The sequence below is a fragment of the Trichomycterus rosablanca genome, chromosome 9 (genome assembly GCF_030014385.1).
Source record: "Trichomycterus rosablanca isolate fTriRos1 chromosome 9, fTriRos1.hap1, whole genome shotgun sequence".
NCBI lineage: Eukaryota > Metazoa > Chordata > Actinopteri > Siluriformes > Trichomycteridae > Trichomycterus > Trichomycterus rosablanca.
In genome coordinates, this window is record NC_085996.1 from 38,887,233 (window position 1) to 38,911,130 (window position 23,898).

General features: G+C 40.0%; 2 protein-coding genes across 2 annotated transcripts in view; one reads left to right on the forward strand and one right to left on the reverse strand.

Moving 5' to 3' along the window:
• Positions 1-1,938: 1,938 nt before the first annotated feature.
• On the reverse strand, positions 1,939-18,342 carry nrbp1 (nuclear receptor binding protein 1). Its single transcript, XM_063002396.1, has 18 exons — positions 17,888-18,342; positions 13,838-14,160; positions 12,019-12,141; positions 10,559-10,660; positions 9,713-9,802; positions 9,580-9,620; positions 8,729-8,823; positions 8,375-8,458; positions 8,026-8,084; positions 7,846-7,944; positions 7,575-7,707; positions 6,391-6,478; positions 6,256-6,306; positions 5,834-5,969; positions 4,658-4,711; positions 3,642-3,705; positions 3,244-3,299; positions 1,939-2,951 (listed from the first exon to the last, which is right to left on the reverse strand). Exons 2-18 carry the CDS (start codon positions 14,075-14,077, stop codon positions 2,856-2,858), a joined length of 1,611 nt encoding a protein of 536 aa, XP_062858466.1. The 5' UTR covers positions 14,078-14,160; positions 17,888-18,342; the 3' UTR covers positions 1,939-2,855.
• A 3,928-nt stretch (positions 18,343-22,270) lies between these two features.
• Positions 22,271-23,898, forward strand: part of capn3b (calpain 3b) — a 37,998-nt gene continuing 36,370 nt past the window's right edge. Inside the window, exon 1 of the mRNA XM_063002400.1 lies at positions 22,271-22,678. Within this exon, the coding sequence (XP_062858470.1) occupies positions 22,373-22,678 (306 nt within the window). The 5' untranslated portion in view covers positions 22,271-22,372. The remainder of the gene's footprint in view (positions 22,679-23,898) is intronic.

Below are 23,898 nucleotides of genomic sequence, written 5' to 3' on the forward strand. Positions count from 1 at the left end.
CAACCATGTTTTTATAAATTCTGGGCAGTTCTTACCACACACAGAAACAGACTTGATGACCGTGCTGGGCTTCTGAACAGAGAAATGCTTTAGATTTTTATGTTTTGAATATCACTTCATCCTGGTCTGGCTTGTTGATGTATGAACCACGTACAGTTAAGTGCTCAGGTCTGAATAAGCCATGTCGTCCTGTAAATGCATCAATTCTATTCAATTTATTGCGCAATTTCAATTGAAATATTGGAAAAGCAAAAAGAACCAGGTTCCATTTTTAAGGTCTTGGTCATCAAACACTATTAAACAGTTTAGTTTTTTTGTAATATGACAGAACATCACAGATTCTGTTCTATAGGTACACCTACTGTTGCACTCAACTGTACATGGTAACAGGTTTTGGGTTTCAGAACCGTTTGAGAGAGAACGAATGCACATATACTTGAAAATCTGAATAAAATAAGTAATTTGTGTTTTTAATGAATTCTGGCCACATTTATACATGTATTTTTTTTAATCTGGATCATTTCTGTCTGGACTGATGCAATCTTTCTAAGACAGATGATATGACGAGGTGTAAACAGGGTCTATAAACGTCTTTTTGCATTTTTCTCCCCATTTCTCCTCCCAATTTAGCGCATCCAATTTGTCTTCTGCTGCCGAGAGACTCCAGATCTCCAGATCGGCGTCTCTTCTGCCAAACAGGGTCCTTACACAGCGTATGAAGAAGCACCCACCCACATATAGTCCGGTCCCCACCCTGCAGATACAGTGGCCAATTATGCCCGTGAGATGGCGCCCAGCCGACCGGTGGCAACACCGAGCCTCGGACCCGGGAGTTCAGAAACTCGGTGCTGGTGCGTCAGCGGAATATCCCGCTGCGCCACCTTGGCGCCCATGACCATTCAGTTTAAAACTCTCCCATTTTCTCCTGATTTAGCGTAGTCGGTTAGTCGATTTCCGCTGCTGGTGGATCCCTGATTACAGTTGAGGTGGGTATATCGCTGCTCACGCCTCCTCCGACCCACGCGCAGCCCTTTGCGCCATTTTTCACCCATGCACTCTGCACAGGCGCCTCTCTATCTGCTAATCAGGGTCCTTACACAGCTTTTGAAGACCCCACCCACGTAGTCCGGTCATCCCGCCCAAGCAGAAACGTGTCTGCTGCAGGCACTGGCAATTATGCCCGCTAGATGGCACCCAGCTGACCAGTGGCAGAGCCGAGATTCTGAACACCCCCGGCTGAGCAATCTGGATAATTTCATTCTGGACTGACGCAATGATGATAGACGAGGTGTAAACAGGGTCTACAACGCTTTAGGTTAGGTCGGATGGAGAAAAATGCACCTAACTGACTATTATGACTATTCATTTTAACTCCTTTTAAGGAAATGTAAGTCATGATGTTAAAACAGACTCAGGATTAAATATAATAACTAATATTTTTCATTAAGATGAAGCTTGTGTGTCATTATTTGTTCAGCAGAACCATATTCAATTCCAACATGTGTTCAGAAGCCCAACACAATCAACACCCACATCTTTAAACACAGTAAATGAAAGAGAAAAACACTTTTACGTGTGCAAATCAACACAAAGCTGGACCCTCATGTGCTTAACTTTACCGAATACCATCAATATCCAACCTGAATATATCGGTTTCCAAAAACCTCCTATGAATCTGATAGAACAGACTCAGTTTGACCACAAAAAAGCAAAGTCTGGCTAAATCTCCCGTTATTTATGCATGCATGAGAAAGTGAGAAGGTGTGTCGGACATGTGAGAACCGAAAAGACACCTCGGTAACAGCACAGAAGCATTAAAACTGAGATCAACTGCCATCTAAGCTGAAGTTTATATCTATAGAAGGCACATTTTTACAAATAAACCTAGAATAACGATCGACCGGAACTCACCGACGAGGGGAGAAGGATGTGCCCTCCCCCCCCCCCCCCCCGTGTCCTTTCATCGCACCTCAAAACTGAGAAATGATACAGCAAACGAGAGCGTACATTCACAATGCGTAAAGTAAAACACGCTTCAAATCTTAATGTATATAATGAAGATAAATATTCCGCTCCCCTCCTCCCGAACACTGACGCCCCCTTTCTTTCACAGTATTGGCTAACGTGAATTTGCATTGCAGGTCGTCGTTTAACCACAGCTTGTAAAATACGTTATTATTACGATGCTTATTAAGATTTTACGCACCGACAGCACTTGTAACAGAAACTGGACGTACCATATGTACACATCAGCTGCAGGACTACACAGCGATGATATTTTAATGCTTGAACCGAATTTTTAATCTTCAGACTGCATTTAGATAAGAAGAAAAAACGTGATTATTGCACCTTCATGAGGACATGAGAACTTATTGAAGCCGTAAATGCCGGGAGGGGATCTTCTCATTAAAAGAGAATAAGAAGAGACCAAACGTGAGAGCCAGTGAGATCAATTCATACTTGATGCAACATTATGTACACACTGTGCTACAAAAACGAGGACAGAAAGGGGCTTTAAGAATAAAAAAAAATGACCCATCCCATTGATATTGTAAGAAAAAAAAGAAGTTCCAAAAAAAAAAAAAAAAAAAAAAACACAGCTCATAATACTGACGAACGATTTCATTCTCATTTTCTTCTTTTAAAACAGAGAAGCAGATGGCTACACGGAGAGAATAAATGTCACAGACATCAGGCGACCGCTTCGGCCGCCCAGAGAAGTGAAGGACAGCGTGAGTCGAGGTCTACCGATCCGTCCATGCAAAGCTTTCGCTCGGCTCCCGAGCGATCGAACTCTAATCGTGTCCCGTGTGTGGGGTGGGGATCGGCGGCGGTGGGGGTACGAGAGCCCGCCGCTACGAGGAGACGGTGACGGGATTCAGAGAGCCGTTACGGTTGTAGTACTTCGTGAAGGCCTCCTCCAGCACGGTGGCGAGACGTGGCTGATCGCCCTGTGAACAGAGCATTGATAGACCAACAAGTTCATGTAAATATCTATATAATGAATAATATTCATATCAGCTTGCTACATGTGCATCAATCAACACTTTAGAAGATAAACAGTAAATAAAATAAGTAAGACGAAAAGGTGAAAATGACAATATTGTGCCGAGAGAGTAACTAAAGCTAAAGTGACAATATTTATTTAAACCATAAAGCTTATACTTTCAACCGTATTAATCCCTGATGTACGTCACTAGATTTATCACATTTCAGAACAGAACACAGTGCTGTAAAGCTCACCTCACTGATGAAGCCGAGCTGGACCAGCTCCACGGCCAGCTCCTGCACGTTCTCATCTGCACACGACAACAATAATGCAGCATGAATAATAATAATAATAATGCAAAATAAATATAACAGCTTTAATTACAGCAGCTGATTTTAAAGTCAGCCAAGACCATGTACATACATATGTAATTAGGTTTCTAATGTGAAACTAATAATAGTTTTGTCCAGTAAAATTCTTAGTTTTATTACGATTATTATGTTGAATAAAATAAATAAAACATTACGTGACATATCAAAACTGAACACTGGCTTTACTTCATTAATTCACCTTTTGTACCAAGCCACATGAACAAAACAGTTTAAATCCTGTCCAAACCCTTCTGTGAAGTACTATAAAGCAAAACACTTACTTGGCGCCAAATCACAACTCAAGTGTCTGTTTAGCTTATCTTCCAGCTTGAGTAGCAAGGTCAGCTGTAAGAATAAAAAGAGTAAAAGACATTAGTGATCGACTAAGATGGGGCTTGTCTGGACTAAACAATACAGTCAAAGATATGGTGCACATTATATTTCTTTATTAGGATTTTAACATCATGTTTTACACTTTGGTTCCATTCATGACAGAAACGGTAGGTACTACTTACACAAGATTCATCAGTTCACAAGTTCAATGTTAACCACAGTCATGGACAATTTTGTATTTCCAGTTCACCTCACTTGCACGTCTTTGGACTGTAGGAGGAAACCGGAGCTCACAGAGGAAACCCAGACAGGACACAGAAAGGACCTGGACCGCCCCACCTGGGGATCGAACTCAGGACCTTCTTGCGGTGAGGCGACATGGCTACCCACTGAGCCACCGTGTCGCCCCCATCATCTTTTAAAACCATGAGAATGAATATAGAGTTGGCTCTACTATGTCGCTTTAACCGCCTCCATGCTTCTGGGGAGGCTTTCCACTAGATTTTGGAGTGTGCCTGTGAAAATGTGTGCTTGTTCTTTCAAATGAACCTTTGTGAGGTGTAGGCACTGATTTTGGATGAGAATGGCTTGAGGTTAGGGCTCTGTGTGGGTCTGTACATTTCCTTAAGTATCTATAAAACTCACTATGAACGTCACTAAACACCTCTAACTGCTGCCATAAAGTCGGAAGCACATGATATGAGTTGTGTCCATGCACGTCCTCTATATGTGTTGCTTTAGTTTTGTTATTGACAGGAACTTTGGGAGTGTTTTTGCTTTTATATTGTTTAATAGTTCCTCCATGGTCTATGCTGTTAGGATCTGTCATCTCTTGTGGTCATACATGATACATTTGAGGATTAAATGTTTTATTACAAGCTCCTAGATTGATTTAAAAAGAGGGGTGTCCACATAGTTTAGTGTATCATAAAGGACTAAAGAAAAGGGGTGGGGGGTGACTTACATGATGTTTTGCTCCTTCCTCCACAGGCTCAATGTTGCACTGCATCTGAAGCACCTTAGAAGAAAAAAAAGGAATATAACCATCATGCACTAAACACACCTATTTGATAGTCTGCATATGTAAAAATATGTGAACTACTGCAGTGATTTAAGTGTCTTTTTACAGCAGGTTAGTGAGATAAACTGTTCTGCTCAGGTCATATTTGTTCTTGTGGATTATTTTCACTGAGGTGCACAGGAAAATCCCATGTTGTAATTGTACAATGATTTAAGACTCATAAATGAGGCAGAACAACTAAAAACTCAACAAATATTAACTTTTGCTAACAGATTTCATGTCCACTAACATGTCCACCTAGTGTCCGAATACATACTTCAGCTTAATTAGGTATTAAATAAAACAAAAACAAGTCTTGTTACCAATGCCGATCCCTGCTCTGACTGAGGAGAACGAGGAGAACGTGTGCATGTTTTTACCTGGACTAGGCGAGTGCTAATGCGGCTCAGCCCTGTGTACGGAGAGACACACCCCGATCAACGCGCTCCTTCCCCGCCCCTGTGCAGGCGCCATCAATCGGCCAGCAGAGGTCGTAGTCGCATCAGTTACGAGGAGACCCTATACGGCTTACTACTACCCCACCACTATATGAACAACAGGCCAATCGTTGTTCGTGTGGCCGCCCAGCCCAGCCGGATGGCAGAGCCGAGATTCCATACGATGTATTCGAGATCCCAGCTCCGATGTGCCGGCGGGTGTTTTTACCGCTGCGCCACCTGAGCGGCGATTTAATGGTTATTAAATAATTTCATTTTCATCACCTGTTACATTCTGGTGAGGGTCATGAGGGGTCTAACGGGAAACACTGGGCAAAAAGCAGGTATGAGCTAAGCAGGGCGGGACTTTGTCAAATTTTTCTCAAGGACCCACATTTTGTCCATGATTTTTCATGCAAGCAACACAAGCACTGCATCTTACTGGTTTACATGATGTAACCTAAAGCATCCACAAAGCACGCACCCGACCCAGGGTTTGAAAAACCACCCAAGTGCATTAAATGGTTCAATACTTTAATTTTGGACTTTTGGCCTCTTTTCTGCCAAACAATGTAAACATGAAGCCTCTTTGGGGCAAAATCTATCCCGTAGCATCTGCTGCACCACTACAAAGTTCCCTCACCTTTCTGGTCTCGAGTTCAGCAGGTTCGGGGGTGGGTGATTTCACAGAAGGTGGCACGATGGGGGACTTGACTGCTTCTTGCTGAGGTTGCTGTTGGCAGGGCACTCCAAAAGCAGTCAGTGGATAAATCCCATTCCTATAGACGGAAAAGAGAATCTGATATAAGTTTACATTTCCAAGAACACGCATAACCATTACTGATGATGACTACATGTTGCTGTTCATGTTCAAGTCCCTGAACAAGATGTCCTTGGATTATTTTATGCACTAGTTACTAGAATAGCGGTTAAAAGATACCAATACTGGACTTGCAATGAAATACACAGTACGTGTCAATTCCAGGTTTTGCCTTAATCCCTCCAGCATGATGCTTTGAATATAAGTGTCTGTGTATGTGAAGTGCCACTGAAGCGTTCTCTTACCTCACGTCTTCTAGGAACTTGTCCAGTTCCAGAGCAGGAAACTGAGAAAGCCTACAGAATACAGACTTAGTTACTCAAAGCACACAAATCCAACTGCAAAAACTAAATGATTAAAGACTAAAGCAGGACACTCACTTCAGCTGAACTTCCTTCCTCTCCATGATCACCAGGTTTTGGTCCATGTTCTTGGTAATTTCCTCTAAAGCATTCTCAGGGATCATGTCTACAACACACAAACAATTTATTGTGATTAATCGTATCCAGTCCTGCGTGTAAACAGGGGTCAGGCTAAACACACACCGCAAAATGTTTAATCGTTATTACTTATTTTAAATGCATATTCATAATAATTACATAAAACATACAATGCTGCAAGAGCGCTTGGTTGGCGCAGAGGTAAATCACGGTAGCCCACGATTGATGGGATCCAGGGTTCGGATCCCCACCGGTGTTATCGGCTGATCGGGGGGTCTGTATACATTTTTATTTATTTATCCCTAATCTAGTCGTATCCAATTACCCCGATTGCATTACGCTTCCTCTCTTACTGATACAACCCTCCACTGCTGACCGAAAAGTGCCGCAACTGACACACGCTCCCTCCGACACGTGCGCAGTACCCGCTACATCTTTTTACCTGCACGAGGAGAGTTCACACGCAGATCAGCTTTGTGTACGGAAAGCCAGGCACTGATCGACGCATTATTCCTCGATCAATCAGCCAGCAGTGGTCGCAGTTGCACCAGTTATGAGGAACGCTTGTCCGGCTTCCCACCCTGTATGAACAACAGCCAATTGTTGTTCATATAGGCGCCCAGCCCAGTCAATTGACGAGTTCGAAATCTCAGCTCTGGTGTGCTAGCGTATTTTACCGCTGTGCCACTTGAGCGCCCGGCTATGTAATTTTTACAAAATCTAAGTGTTAAACATGATAAAGCTACTTAGGACTTGTTATGAGTCCATTTTTTTGTTCTGATTTGCACTGTGAAGCATCATTTTTACTTTACCTTTACATATACACTTGATGCAAGTATCACATTCTACCATGGTCTATACTGACACCTAGTGGTTGAAAGTACATTGGCTACCTTTCATGTTTGCATCAACAGGTTTTTTTTTTAACCCAAAATATGTCATTTAAATAGGCCACCATCAATTTAATTGTACACAACAGACCATTAGAATAATAAAATATGAAGGTTAATTGACTGTTAAGCTTTATGTTGTCTTGGCTGATGTTTTTTTTCTGTAATATTTTGGCCTGTGGTTGCAGATTGCATCTTTAAATCGGACACAGTCAGCGCTTCAGAGAGACTCACGTTGGTGACTGACTATGCAGTGTGCAGCGAGCAGCTTTAACTGAGGAACCTCAAACAGTGCCTGGTGGAAAAGCAGCTCTTTAGCCGTGGGCCTCTTACAGGGATCCACCTCCAAACACTTCTGAATAAACTCCTGTATAGGCAAACACACACACAGTACATCTTTTTATTCTTTAATATTAATCAAACAGCATCAGCCAACCAGTAACCAAATACACACTCGTTTCCTACATTCATTCAGTTCTGATTAGGAAATTCTAATCTTTCTTACTCTCTGGAGGGGGTCCTCTAAAGACTGGATGGCACTGTTAATGGCTTCTTGAGGCACATACGATGACTCTCCATTACTCTGGATTTCCAGAACAGCCATCTGCAATCATAAAGAGGTCAAACACCTAATCTGGACAGTTAAAAAGCTTGACAAGGAACCCACACCACGCTTGGTACTCACTTCTAAGGCACACATTCCGAAGGAATAAATGTCCACTGCGGTGGTGACGTTGGCAACAGCTGGAGGTAGAGTGTAAAAAAATCTATTAATTAGGTAATTAGGTAAATCTATAAAATGTATGCTTCGTGTTTATGTCCGCAACGATTTAAAATACATATAATACAATAAATACATACAATAATTTTTACTAATCAATACAAGCAAACAGCCTTGATTTTGGTGTTTAACAGACAGTTTAAATTGTTAAATTTATTCTTTTAATTGACCCATTGACCGATAAAAAACTCTGATGAGCCCAAACATTAATACTCGAATTAATTTTTAACATTAATACTCAAATTCACTTCACCTCCATATTCTGGAGCAAAGAAATGCAAGCTCTTCTGTTCCTCCCGACATGTTTTAACGTGGTTATTGATGGTGGCTGGAGCAACTGCAGATATAAGAGAACACAACATCAATAACAGGTAAAGAGCTTTATAACTCTTTATAACAAGCCATGGTCTCTATCTACAGCGCTATGGACCAGTAGCAGGCTTTAAATTACTGTATTACTGTAAAATATTACTGTAATAATACAAACACACATGCCTTATGGTCTCTACAAAAACAATTGTGCAACACCGAGCACCAGGGTTAGGCAGCTATGCTTCACCGGACCAGAACTGCCCCCTGGCACATGCGCACCTCCATCAAAACTCACCTGAGCCGATCTTGATGAGGCCATTGTGCTGTATGAAGATGGTGTCACAGGTCAGATTCCCGTGAATGATGGGTGGGTCACATAAATGCAGGTAACTGTAGGAACATAAATATAAGAACCAAATTGACACTCTGTGAATAAAGCAAATCTACTGTCTTCTGCCTGATGAAAGTATACTGGTTAACTTGTGCAATTTTTAGTGTAGTTGAAAAGTTGTGAGAATTAAAAATTAATCTGTATTTGCAAATTTGCACATCAATATTTGCACTATTTACACCAGCACAACAATATTGTATATATCGTTTTTTTTTATGATTATTATTTTGTAATTACTTTTTTATTTATACTCAATTAATACCACAATATTTCAGTGCATTTTCAGTCACTTTTCATCACTCACTCTGTAGATATATACAATTCTTATACACTGCACAAACAGCTTTACTGGTCATTCATGCACTTTAATTGTAATATATATAAATAATCTCTATTTTGCACTTCTGGTTAGATGCTACTGCATTTCATTGGTTCTGTACTTGTACTCTGCACAATGACAACAAAGTTAAATCTAATTCAATTAAAAAATATATACACATTTAAAATGTAGAAATTTTGTGTCGCTATGTTTAACAGCAGAGAAAACCACTATATTTTTATTTAACCTTTTCTTATTTTACTGGCCTGGAGTGAAATGTATTTGCAATCTTTTGCCAGCATGTTTAAATATAGGTGTGTGAAATTCAACTGAACTGCTGTACATTAAGGGGTTTAGTAAAAGTGGGTTATACAGGGTTATAGAAAATTATAATACTATAAAACCTCAGGGATTGAAACTGAAACTCTGAACTGACCTTAAAGCAGATAATATCTGAGTACACCAACGCTTCCATGCCTGAGAGAGAAAATTGAAATTCTTATTTATAAAAATACATCATTCATAAATCACTTCACTCAGAACATCTGTATTTCAAAAAACATGAATACCTTTTCATTCATGGTCTTGTGATTTTTCTTGGTCTTCTTCAGAAACTGCTTGAGACTCCCGGAGGACATGTACTCTGTTATGAAAATAACCTGACGGAAAAACCAAAATGTCACTGTTAACTGTAATAAAGAACAAAACCACATGCCTAAAAATACAAAATGTAAAGTGCACAGTGACATTTGGGTCTTTGATTTTGCATTGTACGATATTGGAATATTTAATAAAAATACAGTTAATGTAAACAAACAAAATCAGGGCAAGACATTCACCATCACATTTATAGTCTGTCAGGTTGATGTTATTTTATATAACATAGTCACTACTGTAATTCCTCTTCTGCTTGTAGTTCACCCATGCTGTCCATGAGGAGGGAATGAGACTTGATGCTTCTAGCTTGTTTTAATTCCTAAAGAGAGCTTTAACACACACAAAGAAACAAGCTTTGCTCTCTGTAGTTCTCTACCACTACTGCTGGCGCCATAGTAAGACAGTAGGAGGCACCCATTGTGTTTGCTAAGTGCCCAATCAGGATGTAGAAAGCTTCAGTATATTGTGTTCTTCTGTGTGTGTTGATGTTATACGTAGGGATCTGCCACTGGCTGGTAAAAAGAAGACGTCGTGCATGTGGCAAGGGTTAACAATGCAGTGAGACGGTATCAGAATGGTCAGATATGTCCATGAGAAACACTTTATTTTCCAAACCGATGCATTTCCAACCATATTAGTTGGCTGAGAACGGTATATTAAAAAGGTATACTATTATAGCATTACGATGTTTTATTGTTATGTTCTATAGTTTCTTACAGAAAGGACAGTTAATAAGCGATGCTTTCTGTGTCACTTACTCTGGCTCTGTTCTCCTTCACATCAGCCCAGTACTTGTGAAACTTCACAATGTTTAAATGCTCCAGCTGAATCAGGTTATCAAAAACTGCTTTCACTTTTTCCTGAGAAGACAGAAACAGACAAACATCTTTAAGCTGGAGAGACCGAAAGAAACTGTAGTTTGTCAGGCTCAAGCAAAGCAGACATTATACATCTATAAATGTATGCAGGATATGCAATTCTAACTTGGTCAGATTGTACAAAAGTAGTTTAATTGTAGGTTTAAAACACCAGGGTCATGGACGTCACAATTTACACAACCAATGTCAGCACTGAAAATATAATAAACAATAATAATAACATAACTTTTAAATGTCTCGTATCCACTGAAAATTACCCTATGGTAAGGATCTATTTTACATTTTACCCCACTTTTCTCCCAATTTAGCTTAGTCAATCTGCTGCTGGGGACCCCTAGTGGTGCCCAAGGAAAGGTGACTTGACTGACACACACTCCCTTCTGATCCTCTCTTATGCATCTACACCTTGGTGGATTTGCGCGTGAGGTCGGCTTCGCGCACTGAGAACCACGCCCAGACCCCTGCGCTTCTCCACCACCTTCAGTTAAATTCGGTCATTTACCACCCTGGAAGCCAATTAGCCAATTATGCCTGCTAGAGGGCACCCAGCCGACCGGTCGCAAAGCCGAGACTCAAACCTGCGAGTTCAGAATCTCGTGGTGTGCTAGCAACTTATCGTGCTGCGCCAAATGAGTTTTAAATCTCACATTTAGTGGTTGTTCACATTGCCAAGTGACCTGTACTGTATCTAGGTATCTGTGCTACATTTGGCAGCCCAGCAATGGGCTCGGGACTCTTTAGGTTTTAAACAGATATGAATATAATCCAGGACAACTTAAATCTCTATCTAGTTGACCATCTTCACCGTAACGGACCCCTTTTTAGAGGTTTTATTGAACCCTGCTAAGAACACACAGCATCCACAGTCGGCTGACTGACTGACCCGATACTCACCCAGGGTAACGTGAGGCGAGTAAACGATATCCAAAATAGAACAGGCTGTTCTAAACGAGGTCCTTTAACTACAATAGATACTTCTGTCTTTGCTCTGTCTTATGTAACTGAGACTTCCAGAAGAACTGGCAGCCGGCCGTTTTTAATGATGTTTTTCATTTTAATTACATTTTATTATGCGGTCATATGCAGCAATACAAATGTTTGGTTATTCACTGAGAAGTAAAATGAACTAACAGAGAATAAACATACGTTTTACATACGCTTCATCCAGTACTACACATTTTCCTGGTATACTGGAATAACAAACTGTCCTGTAATAATCTGCTCTCTATGTCACATTTATCTCTATTATTATATTTGCATTCGCTCAACAGACAAGGTGCCACAATTGCACTCTCACAATCATGATGATGATGATGATGATGATGATGATGAAACTCTACCTCCTGTAGTTTGAAGTTTTTTCTTTCTGAAAACATGACCTCGTTCCAGACGACCTCCACACCCTCCTCTGTGTCCATGGCCAGGTAAGCATTGTCTATGCCTGGAACGTTACGCTGGTTGACCTGAGGAAATATGAACCATCATGTACTATTAGTTACACTTACGCACTTCAGACCTTGAAGGGAGGACAAAGAACGAAATTATAAGATGCTATAGTAAGTGCTGTTATTGCTCAGCTTAGTAAAGAGGTGATGAGAGACTCAGATGTTCGGACAGACAGGGGAAGCTCGTTCCACCACTCGGGTGCTGGTACAGAATAGATCCTTGATGCTCGTCTTCCTTGAGTTCTGGGTGGAGGATCAAGACGAGCAAGACTGGTGGCTCGAAGGTTGCGTGGTACAGACCAGGGGAATCAATTCGGCAACAAGATTTAGAACTAAAGTTACACGTCTAACAGAGTTAACGAATAAAGAGTTTTGGTTCAGCCCAAGGTTGAAGGTACGAGGCTAACAGGCTCAGGTACGAGGTGTAGTCCAAAGACGGAACTGTACATAAGAAGTGATTCCGATGGTAACTTGTATATTCATTGTCCCTGTTTGTAGCATTATGCATTATTATTTTCTGTTTAATCACGTCCCCCAAACTTTCCTCCCAATCTAGTCATATCCGATTACCCGATTCACCTTAATTGCTGTACATTATTACATTTTCGGCATTTAGCAGACGCTGTTATCCAAAGCAACTTACATTTTGCAGTCTAAGCAATTTAGGGTTAAGGGCCTTGCTTAAGTGGCAACCTGAAAGTGGTGGCGTTTGAACCAGCAACCTACTGCTTACTAGTCCAGTACCTTAACCGCTAGGCTACAACTGCTCAAGACCTCCACTCATGATCTAGGACAACCACAAGTCACACGACCCCTCTGACACATGCAATACGGGGGGTTCATATGGGGAGCGTCACACACGGTTATCAAGGTGCCAGCTCAGGTCATAACTGCGGCAGTTAAGAGCAATCCCCTCCAGCACGCCCACCCATGGATGAGCCGATCATTGTCCATTTAGGCGCCCAATGTCGATGTCAAAAGAAGCGCCACCTGAACACCTAAAGCTTTATTTATTTATTATTGTTAGCAACATAAGGCTTGGGTTCGAATCATGGCTCTTCGATGCAGCAATGGCTTCCAAACAAGCCGGGTTATGAGCAAAAAGAATTTCATTGTACTGTAGACATGTATAAGTCAAATAAAGACATCCCATCTGTCCTAGATTATTAAATTAATACATTAAGGGCTACTAACACATCTAATGTCCTCTCTAGGAACTACTATTTATTTATTAGGATCTTAACGTCATGTTTTACACAATTTGGTTTCATTCATGACAGGAACGGTAGTTACTGCTTACACAAGATTCAGCAGTTCAAGTTTTTAATGTCAAACACGGTCATGGACAATTTTGTATCTCCAATTCCAAGTCTGGATTGTGGGAGGAAACCCACGCAAACATGGGGAGAGCATGCAAACACAACACAGAAAGGACCCGGAGCGCTCCACCTGGGAATCGAACCCTGGGCAACAGGGCTGTGAGGCAACAGGGCTACCCACTGAGCCACTGTGCCAACCTAGGAACTACTAACATAACTAATAAACACACAACTACTACAGACTTGACAGTATCCAGCATCACAAATAATTTATTACTGTAGGTATAACTAATACTTTCATTAATAATGATCTAAAATTTTATCTATATACTGTTTTATGTATATACTGTTAATAAAACTCAGTAACAGTCCAGCTCCAGTATAAATCACTGTACCTCCTCTCTGCGTTTCTGCCAGCGTCCACACGGGCTCTCCTCCAATATCTCGGACTCGTCTTCACTCTCCTCCTCCTCATCCTCAGCCGGTGGGATAGCCGCCGGCGGAGCCTGTGTTACGGCCGACACCGGGGGAGACACCGAGGAGACCCCAGGAGCGGTCTGCACAGAGGCCGTCGGCTCGGCCTTGACCTCTACGGCGGACGCCGCCGCAGGAGCCTGTTTCCCTTCTTCAGACATCGCTGAAACTCCTGTAGCTGTGTGTGAGCTGCGCTTAAAAACGAGGTCTGGCTGCTCGCACCACGGGGGTGGGAGGCAAATGACTGCAAGACAGGATTCGACAATTACATGTCAGAGCGCATAATTAATCTTTCAGCCTTTCCTGCACTAAGTGTAGTCACAGGGCTGAGCGGTAATTCATTAACACTGCACTGGTATGGAGTCTCATTTTTTATTTGCGATGATTTTACAAATACAGATGTGTCTTGCATATGGTGACTGCACACGTACCAGTTTCTACCAGTACCAAATACTTTATTTTTATTAGGAAAAGCTTGAATATACCGACTGCATCTCTATTCATTTTGATTAGAATAGAATAAATTGTTTTGGAATAAACTGTTTGCTACCGACTCTGTTTAAAACGTACATTCATGATACAATACTGGCTCTGCTCTCGGTGTTTATGTCATCTTACTGTTCTACATCACTGCCATGTTTACTGCCAAGTTAAGCTGATTTTCATTACATAGAAAAAAGTCTAAAAGCGTGTTTATATGGAACTTGTGGCATGTTTTATGTTCCAGTACATGTAAAATACAGGTGCCATGAAGATATATGTTCAGTTCTGTATCTGTACTTTGTGTTTTTTGTTATTTTGCATTAGAATTTTGTTATAGTGTGTACTTTCATTGCTGTATAACACTACTGCGTCTTTAATTTCCATCGGGATCAATAAAGTATCTATCTGTCTGTCTGTCTGTCTGTCTGTCTGTCTGTCTATCTATCTATCTATCTATCTATCTATCTATCTATCTATCTATCTATCTATCTATATGTCTGTCTCTCTCTGTCTGTCTGTATGTGTGTCTGTCTATCTATCTATCTATCTATCTATCTATCTATCTGTCTCTCTCTGTCTGTCTGTATGTGTATCTATCTATCTATCTATCTATCTATCTATCTATCTATCTATCTATCTATCTATCTATCTATCTATCTATCTATCTATATGTCTGTCTCTCTCTGTCTGTCTGTCTGTATGTGTGTCTGTCTATCTGTCTGTCTATCTATCTATCTATCTATCTATCTATCTATCTATCTATCTAATATTTTAATGAGACGCTATGAGCCTATATGCATCTCTAGTATGTATTTAGCTGCTGTTCCAATAAACTTGGAGAATGCCTAGTACTCCAAGTTCTATATTTGCGGACAAGGTGGTATTTCTTAACAAAATGCTGAGGAAGGACAGAAAAAAAACAACAAATTATACCAGTAAGCAATAGCTAACCAGCTTCTGCTAAAGTGCTTCGAGACCCAGGCTGCATGTTCCCAAATATTAATATCAATCTATAATTACTATAAATATCTTCTATTACTACGACAAAATGGACATCACATGAAGTTATCTGTTCAGCAAACTGCTACTTACATACTGCAAAGTTTTCTATTAAATAACAACCTCAAAACCATGAGTATCTAAAGGATATCGGTGAAATATGGCCTGCACACAACTGTGGAGACATTTTTGCCTTCAAGCTTCTTTACTGGAAGAACTCGTTCGTCCTTATTCTGTTAGCCGAGTTATCGCACTTAACAGTATCATGTTTTCCCAGCTCCAATACAAGGGAGTAAACTCGTGACAGGTTTTATCCTGACCTAATAAATGGAATCAACTATAGTTCACAGAGTATTATACTGCAAGTTCAACAATGTGCCTGTGCTCTATGGTTAACACAATTAATGAGATTAAAGAAGGAAAAAATACAAATAAAAATCAAATTAACCAAAAGTGCTTAATGCCAATTTACAATTTACACATATTTTCTAACAAATATTTAGCTTCATAGGAATTCCGCTTTGTATTTCATTGGTACATACCTCATTTGTACATGAATCCCATATATACTGTATACATCTGTTTATTATGTTTTTACGTACTCATTCCTTGATCGTGTCCATAGCACCTCAATCACTTTAACATGCATAGCACCTTAATATTAATCTGCACCTTAATATGTATATTGTTTTCAGTTACATATCTTGTTTATAGTATAGTTTATAGATCCTGTTCATACAACTGCTATGTACCCACTGTAAATAATGTACATCATAAATACTGTACATCCTGCACTTTCTGCTTATTGCACTTCTGGTTAGATGCTAAACTGCATTTCGTTGCCTTGTACTTGTACATGTGTAATGACAATAAAGTTGAATCTAATCTAATGATTGTCCTAAATGCACTACAATTACTAAAGTAGCCTCAACCTGCACTTAATGTGCCTTTAATACGGTGTTTGTACTGAGCTACACAAATGTAAGCACATCATTTGTTTTGTACTAGTATTGGGTGGTGTGAAATCTAATTTCTTGTCCGGCTGTCCCACAGTGATGTGGTGATGTAAAGCAATCCTATAGTATCACCCATGTTTAACAGCTTCATAATCTTAGACCTGTTTTTAGTTGCTCTGGATTATTTATACAGTAAAATCTATAAACGCCTCACCCAAGATGACAGCTTACGATGGCTTTATGTTCTCTGTAATGGGACAAGTCAATTTTCCAGCTATATTCCAGCTTGTTTGGAAGCTGGGGTCAGAGCACAGGGTCAGCCATCGTACGGCACCCATGGAGCAGAGAGGATTAAGGGCCTTGCTCAAGGGCCCAATAGTGGCTGGAATTCGAACTCTCACCCTTTCAGTTGATAGGCCAAAGCTCTACCCACTAGGCTACTACTTTCACAAGTTACATATACACTGATCAGCCATAACATTAAAACCACCTCCTTGTTTCTACACTCACTGTCCATGTTATCAGCTCCACTTACCATATAGAAGCACTTTGTAGTTCTACAATTACTGACTGTAGTCCATCTGTTTCTCTGCATGCTTTGTTAGCCTCCTTTCATGCTGTTCTTCAATGGTCAGGACCACCACAGGACCCCCACAGAGCAGGTATTATTTAGGTGGTGGATCATTCTCAGCACTGCAGTGACACTGACATGGTGGTGGTGTGTTAGTGTGTGTTGTGCTGGTATGAGTGGATCAGACACAGCAGCGCTGCTGGAGTTTTTAAACACCTCACCGTCACGGCTGGACTGAGAATAGTCCACCAACCAAAAATATCCAGCCAACAGCGCCCCGTGGGCAGCATCCTGTGACCACTGATGAAGGTCTAGAAGACGACCGACTCAAACAGCAGCAATAGATGAGCGATCGTCTCTGATTTTACATCTACAAGGTGGACCGACTAGGTAGGAGTTTCTAATAGAGTGGACAGTGAGTGGACACGGTGTTTAAAAACTCCAGCAGCGCTGCTGTGTCTGATCCACTTATACCAGCACAACACACACTAACACACCACCACCATGTCAGTGTCACTGCAGTGCTGAGAATGATCCACCACCTAAATAATACCTGCTCTGTGGTGGTCCTGTGGGGGTCCTGACCATTGAAGAACAGCATGAAAGGGGGTAACAAAGCATGCAGAGAAACAGATGGACTACAGTCAGTAATTGTAGAACTACAAAGTGCTTCTATATGGGAAGTGGAGCTGATAAAATGGACATATTTTTCAAGTCCTTTAATAAATAAATCTGTAGTTTAATATAATATTTAGTATTAAAGAATTGCTATATGTGGAATATTATAACATAACTATTTTGTTTTAATCAGATAAAAAAATACGATGTGGCCTAGATGATGTTATGCTTACTTTATAAAGTTCTTAAAGCTGGAATTTGTGAGTTAAATACACCTTTACTATTATAAAAAGAAGCTGTATTAGAAAAATAACATTAATAGTAATAAACTTGACTGTTCTTACCTTGTTTAACAAATGCTCGGTGTCGCCAGCTTCACCGGAAAATCCGTCTCCAAACGTAGAAATTCACAGTACAGATGTAACAATAGTAAAGCAAGCGAGTGTGTTTATATAATAAATCTTTAAACTTTACGAGATGTTAAATGTTATAGTTTAGATGACAAGTTTGACCTGGATTTGACGGAAACCTTAAAGTTAGCCAGTTAGCAGAGCTAAAGGGGCGTGATAGAGCAAGCTAACTCGGCTAAACTAATACGGTTATTTAAACAACTACGCTAACACATTCAAAACTTTATTAAGTATACCTAGAAACAATTCATATTTACAACATAACATACACAATGTAATTAATTATTCCGAGTTAATGAGGCTTTCTTTTTATTCAAGTTGGCGAAAGCTAGTCAGAAATGCTAAGCTAAAGAAAACAGCTAAGCTAGCTATGCCGACAGCAGATCAGCACAAACTACATAGAACTGACAACTCAGTCAAATGTAAGCTGTTTCACGAAGTTTTAAATATCACGAAACACTGGCTTCTTACAATAGAAATATTGACTTAATTTAATATTAACAATTCGGCAAACGCTGAATATAAATGGCGACAGACAACCGACAGCTTCCTCCGAACTACTGTCTGCTAAAGCTGAGATTCGGATCCCAAAAGAACCGATTCGCCAATTCCTGAATTCAGAACTATGAATCGACTCCAGAGTCGATACAAGTAATCAAGGGTGTGACGGTATATTGCCTGAGCAATTGAGAGTTAAGTTCCTTGCTCAAGGGCCCAACAGTGGCAACCTGGCAGTGATGGGGCATAAACCAGTGTCCTTTCGATTACTTGTCCAGTACCTTAACCGGTAGGCTACAACGGCCCCTACATCAAAGGGTAATGTGCAATTTAAATTACAAAGGGTAATGTGCAATTTAAATTACAAAGGGTAATGTGCAATTTAAATTACAAAGGGTAATGTGCAATTTTCCACCAGCTTGTTACTGAACAGAAAGTCTATTTTTGTGTGTTATTGTTATTGTGTTATTATTGTAAATTCTGTAAATTTTGTGTATGCAAATTTTGGTGTTTTTGTAAATTGTAGTTTTTCTTTAAATTTATTGTTTATAACACTAGAGAGTATTGCACCTTACTTTCGTTATACCTGGTATAATGACAATAAAGATATTCTGATTCTGATCTTTATTTCTACAACAATGCATGTAATATGCTTCATTTATTAATAGATGTTTTATAGCATAGTTTTTGTTTTTATAGCTTAGTGTATTGAATTAATCGTTATGTAACCTGCCTAGCAATGCAAGGCTAAATGTCTATCAAACACACCACCACACAACAGTGTACTGAAATTGTGAATATGGAAGGGGGCAACATCATTAACAGTTTACATTCTGACAACCTTTTCTGCTTTACCTTTAACTTTGTGTTCACTGTCGCATCACAGAAAGAAGGTCCTGGGTTCAATCCCCAGGTGGGGCGGTCCGGGCCCTTTCTGTGTGGAGTTTGCATGTTCTCCCCGTGTCTGCGTGGGTTTCCTCCTGGAGCTCCGGTTTCTGCCCAATTACCTGTCCTGTCATGAATGTTATCAAAGTGTGTAAAATTACCTACACACATAATAATTGTTTTACATTTAAAAAATTATTATTATTTATTTTGGGTAAGTTAAAAGCTATAAAAGGCATCACAGTGGCTTGCAGCAAGAAGGTCCATAGTTCGATTCCCAGGTGGAGCGGTCCAGGTTCTTTCAGTGTGGAGTTTGCATGTTCTCCATGGGTTTCCACCCACGGACCAGACATGCAGTCAGCTTAATTGGAGATACTAAAATTGCCCTAGCTGTGTGTGTTTGCCCTGAGATGGACTGGCGACATCTCCAGGGTGTTTCCTGCCTTTTGCCTGGTTAGTTGTACCCCCCAGGAGCCCGAACAGGATAAAACAGTGGTAAAACAGTGGTAAAACAGTAAATTAATAAATAAATGAATAAAAGCTATAAAGTTTTTACTTTTAATCTGGTTGTAGCCCATTTTACAGACTGTTTTGAGTGAAAAGTGAAGTTTCTGACATAATAAAACCAGAACATTTAAGTATACATGCATGGCATTTTTCTTTACACTTATTTTAGTTAACATATGTTAGATAATATTTAATTTTTTTAATTTTTTTTTTACAAATGATAAAATAAGTTCACTGTCTTGACCATCAGTGGAAGATAAACTAGTGATGAAGATCATGGCATTGAAAAACAACTGAACTAAGTTAAGCTAATGTGTCCAAAAGGCAGCAATTCAATCAATTATATTTGTGTATTATACAGAGAATTAACATTGTACTGTTTAAAGGTTTTTAAAGTACATATAAAACATTAGTAAGTGGACTTGATTCTTTGAATCAACTTCATCAATATCCATATTTGATATTTAGAATGTCTGTTGCCTTGACTGGAATAGCCGAAGCAGCTCGAGTAAGTTTTCCCACCCGTGTTCAGATAAGCCCGCCCCCCTTCCACTGTGATTGGTTAAGCGATTGTAAATTAAATTATTCTTCAATCATAATGTAAAGAATGATAAAGACCGATCTTACATTAGCCAATCACAAGTAAGAGGGCGGGATTTGTTTGGAAACGGGTAGGAAATAAACATTGCGTGGATCTAGTTGCATTAATTTTTAGAGATTTAATCTAAGTATTTCACAGAGCGATCTGATGTAGCTACACGATTTTCTAAAGAGTTTCGTGTGTATTTAATAATGAGAAAGAACAATATTAATGATAATAACAACAATAATAACATTAAAATATCAACAATAATATCATAATATTATAACAATAACAAAAACAATACCATCAAAAAACAATCATCAACAACAACACTACTACTAACAATAACAACATCAACAATAATAATGATAATAGTAATAATAATAATTGTTTATTTAAACCTTGTTTTTTTTCCATTAGAGCATGCCAGCAAAAATAGGGAAGGTGGGACACAAAACTTTATTTGCTAATTATAATCATAATTTCATAATGTATTTTAATTTACCAATAGCTTTCTGAAAAGTTTAAAATCTCCCTTATTGTATATTATTCAAAGTACCAAACAGAATGAATAAGGTTCCAGGAGCAAAATCCTGCTTACCAAGCATCTGTTCATGTGATACTGTTAAAGTTGGATATTTTATTTCTTTATAAAAATGGACAAAGGCTCAGCTATTACATTAGTAAATATATTTAATTGTTTTTAATTGTGTAAAGAATATTATTCTTTATTTTGCTTGTAATATCCACAAAGATTTGAATAAAATAAAGGATATTGTTTATAAGAATAATTATAACAAACATAAACTTAAAACTTAAAATAACCAAACAAAACAAAATGCTGGATAGCAAAATACAAATATAAACCAAAAAAGGTAGAATCTACAAATAAACCCATTTTAATATTTTTTTGCTGGAGCCTATCTCAGCTTTTCAATGGGCACAAGGCACACAGTAACACCCATTCATCTATAGGGCAATTCAGTGTCTCCAATGAACCTGACTGCATGTTTTTGGACTGTGGGAGGAAACCGGAGCTCCCGGAGGAAACCCACGCAGACACGGGGAGAACATCCAAACTCCAATCGTCTCTGACTTTACATCTACAAGGTGGACCAACTGGGTAGGAATATCTAATAGAGTGGACAGTGAGTGGACACAGTATTTAAAAACTCCAGCAGCGCTGCTGTGTCTGATCCACTCATACCAGCACAACACACACTAACACACCACCATCATGTCAGTGTCACTGCAGTGCTGAGAATGATCCACCACCTAAATAATACCTGCTCTGTGGTGCAGGTGAAAAAAGCATGTAGAGAAACAGATGGACTACAGTCAGTAATTGTAGAACTACAAAGTGCATCTATATGGTAAGTGGAGCTGATAAAATAGACAGTGAGTGTAGAAACAAGGAGGTGGTTTTAATGTTATGGCTGATCAGTGTAATCGCTTTGTAAATCAACTTTGCTTTAATATTAGAAAATCTTCCCTTGAAGGCGAGTCTTTTCCAGCTACATTGAAATCTTCTAGAAGCAGTTCTTGCTCAACTTGTATCACATTTCAGTATTTGTATGATTTATTTGAACACCAGCCAAACTGTCAAAATGCTAATAAAATTTTTGACACGGTTCAATTTTAGCGGTCAAAAGAGGGGGAGAGGTGGATTCTCTCCCGCTAGTAGAGATCTATTTATAGAGCAGGCTACAAGGATAGCCATGTGTGTGAATGTGTGGCAGGAGGTGTGGACGTAAAGCCTTGGGTATGATGGTGTGTTGTGTGGCAGAATGGAGATGGCCGGGGGTGTGACCCTAGAAATATAAAGCTACTCAGAGTCTGGAAGTATGAGCAGAAGATCTGAGTAGGTTCACTCCGTCACTCAGTGACTCTTAACTGTATAATTTTAAAGATTTATAATATACGTGAACAACTCGCCAGCACCAGCCATGGACAAGGACAAAAAACACCAGAGTGTGGAAAAAGAGGTAGAAACTAGAGTCCAACTAACCGAGGCGGCTCCTGCGACAAGCGCTACAGCCGGTCTGTTTACGGGCCCTGGCAACCTTTACTCTGCCATCCTGAGCCGTAATGAAGCTGTCAAAGATGCCAAGCGACTAAAGGACTTCCTGGAGCTTAGGGACAAATATGTGAAGAAGAAAGTGCTGTTTAAGGACCCTTTGTTCCCTGCTGATGATTCCTCTCTCTATTTTAATGAGGAGTTTCCCCTCAGTCTAGTGTGGAAGCGTCCTAAGGTAAGTTACCCAGTTCTGCAGTTTTTTTTCTCTATTTTTTATTGTAGTATATCATCCAAGACGTGTTTTACATCTAAATCTTGCTTCTCCAGAACTACCGTATACCAAATATCTGTGTTCTTAAACAAAATGATCCCTTTGAACAGTTTGTGGGAGAATTCTGCACCCTCCTGTTTATCCGTGCTTGGGATCTGTACTAAGGGTGCACTGGTACATGTTCCACCAATGGCTAGGTTCCCATAACATCATGCACCTTCTGTATCTGTGAGGATTAAAACCCCCGGAACTCAGACACTGTTTTTACCAGCAGCGTGACTCTTACTATTATGCCACATGAACTAACAGGATTACTATTGCTTGGGTGGGGCAGCAGTCTATTACACTAGCCTAGCAGTGCTATCAGCCAGCCAGGCATCTACACAGACATGAGTGGCTATGCCTGAGGGTCTTTGCCATGTGAAAGATTGGCATTCAATATAGGGTATACGTTAAAATACGTTATTTTTTAAAAATATTATATTTTATGCATTTTCTCCCAATTTATCGTGGTCAATTTGTCTTCCGCTGCTGGTGGATCACTGATTGCAGTCCAGGTGGGTATATTGCTGCTCACACCTCCTCCGACTTGCGTGCAGCCCTTAGCGGAACCCTTTTTACCCATGCATTCTGCACAGGCACCTCTCTATCTGCTAAACAGGGTCCTTACACAGCGTTTGAAGACCCCATTCACATAGTCCGGTCATCCCACCCTGCAGGCACTGCCAATTATGCCTGCTAGATGGTGCCCAGCCGACCGGTGGCAAAGCTGAGTTTCAAACTGAGGAGTTCAGAATCTCGGCGCTGGTGTGCTTGCAGAATATACCGCTGTGCCACCTGGGCGCATGCAACCCACCTATTTATCCGGGCTTGAGACCTGCACTAAGAATGCACCGATATACAGTATGTCCCACCAATGGCTAGGTTCCTGTAACATCATGCACTTCTGTATTTGTAAGGATTATAACACCCGGAATTCAGGCACTAGCCAGACAGGCATCTACACAGACATGATTGGCTATGTCTGATGGGGCTATACCCTGCGATACATTGGCACCCAGTCAATTTCCTGACTCGCACCACACATTGTTTCCCATTATACAAAACTGGAGCCGCCGTGATCCTGACCAGTATAAATCAGTTAATAAAACTGAAATGAAGAAAGAAATTAAATCAATGTATTT

Bases quoted from the DNA above. Each gene is read 5' to 3' on its own strand.
- nrbp1 (XM_063002396.1), bottom strand. From the start codon at position 14,077: ATGTCTGAAGAAGGGAAACAGGCTCCTGCGGCGGCGTCCGCCGTAGAG. The intron at 9,803-10,558 runs GTAAGTGACACA...TTTTTCCGTCAG, and splicing joins TGAAGGAGAACAGAGCCAGA to GTTATTTTCATAACAGAGTA. The intron at 8,459-8,728 runs GTGAGTTTTGAT...TTATATCTGCAG, and splicing joins CCTCATCAAGATCGGCTCAG to TTGCTCCAGCCACCATCAAT.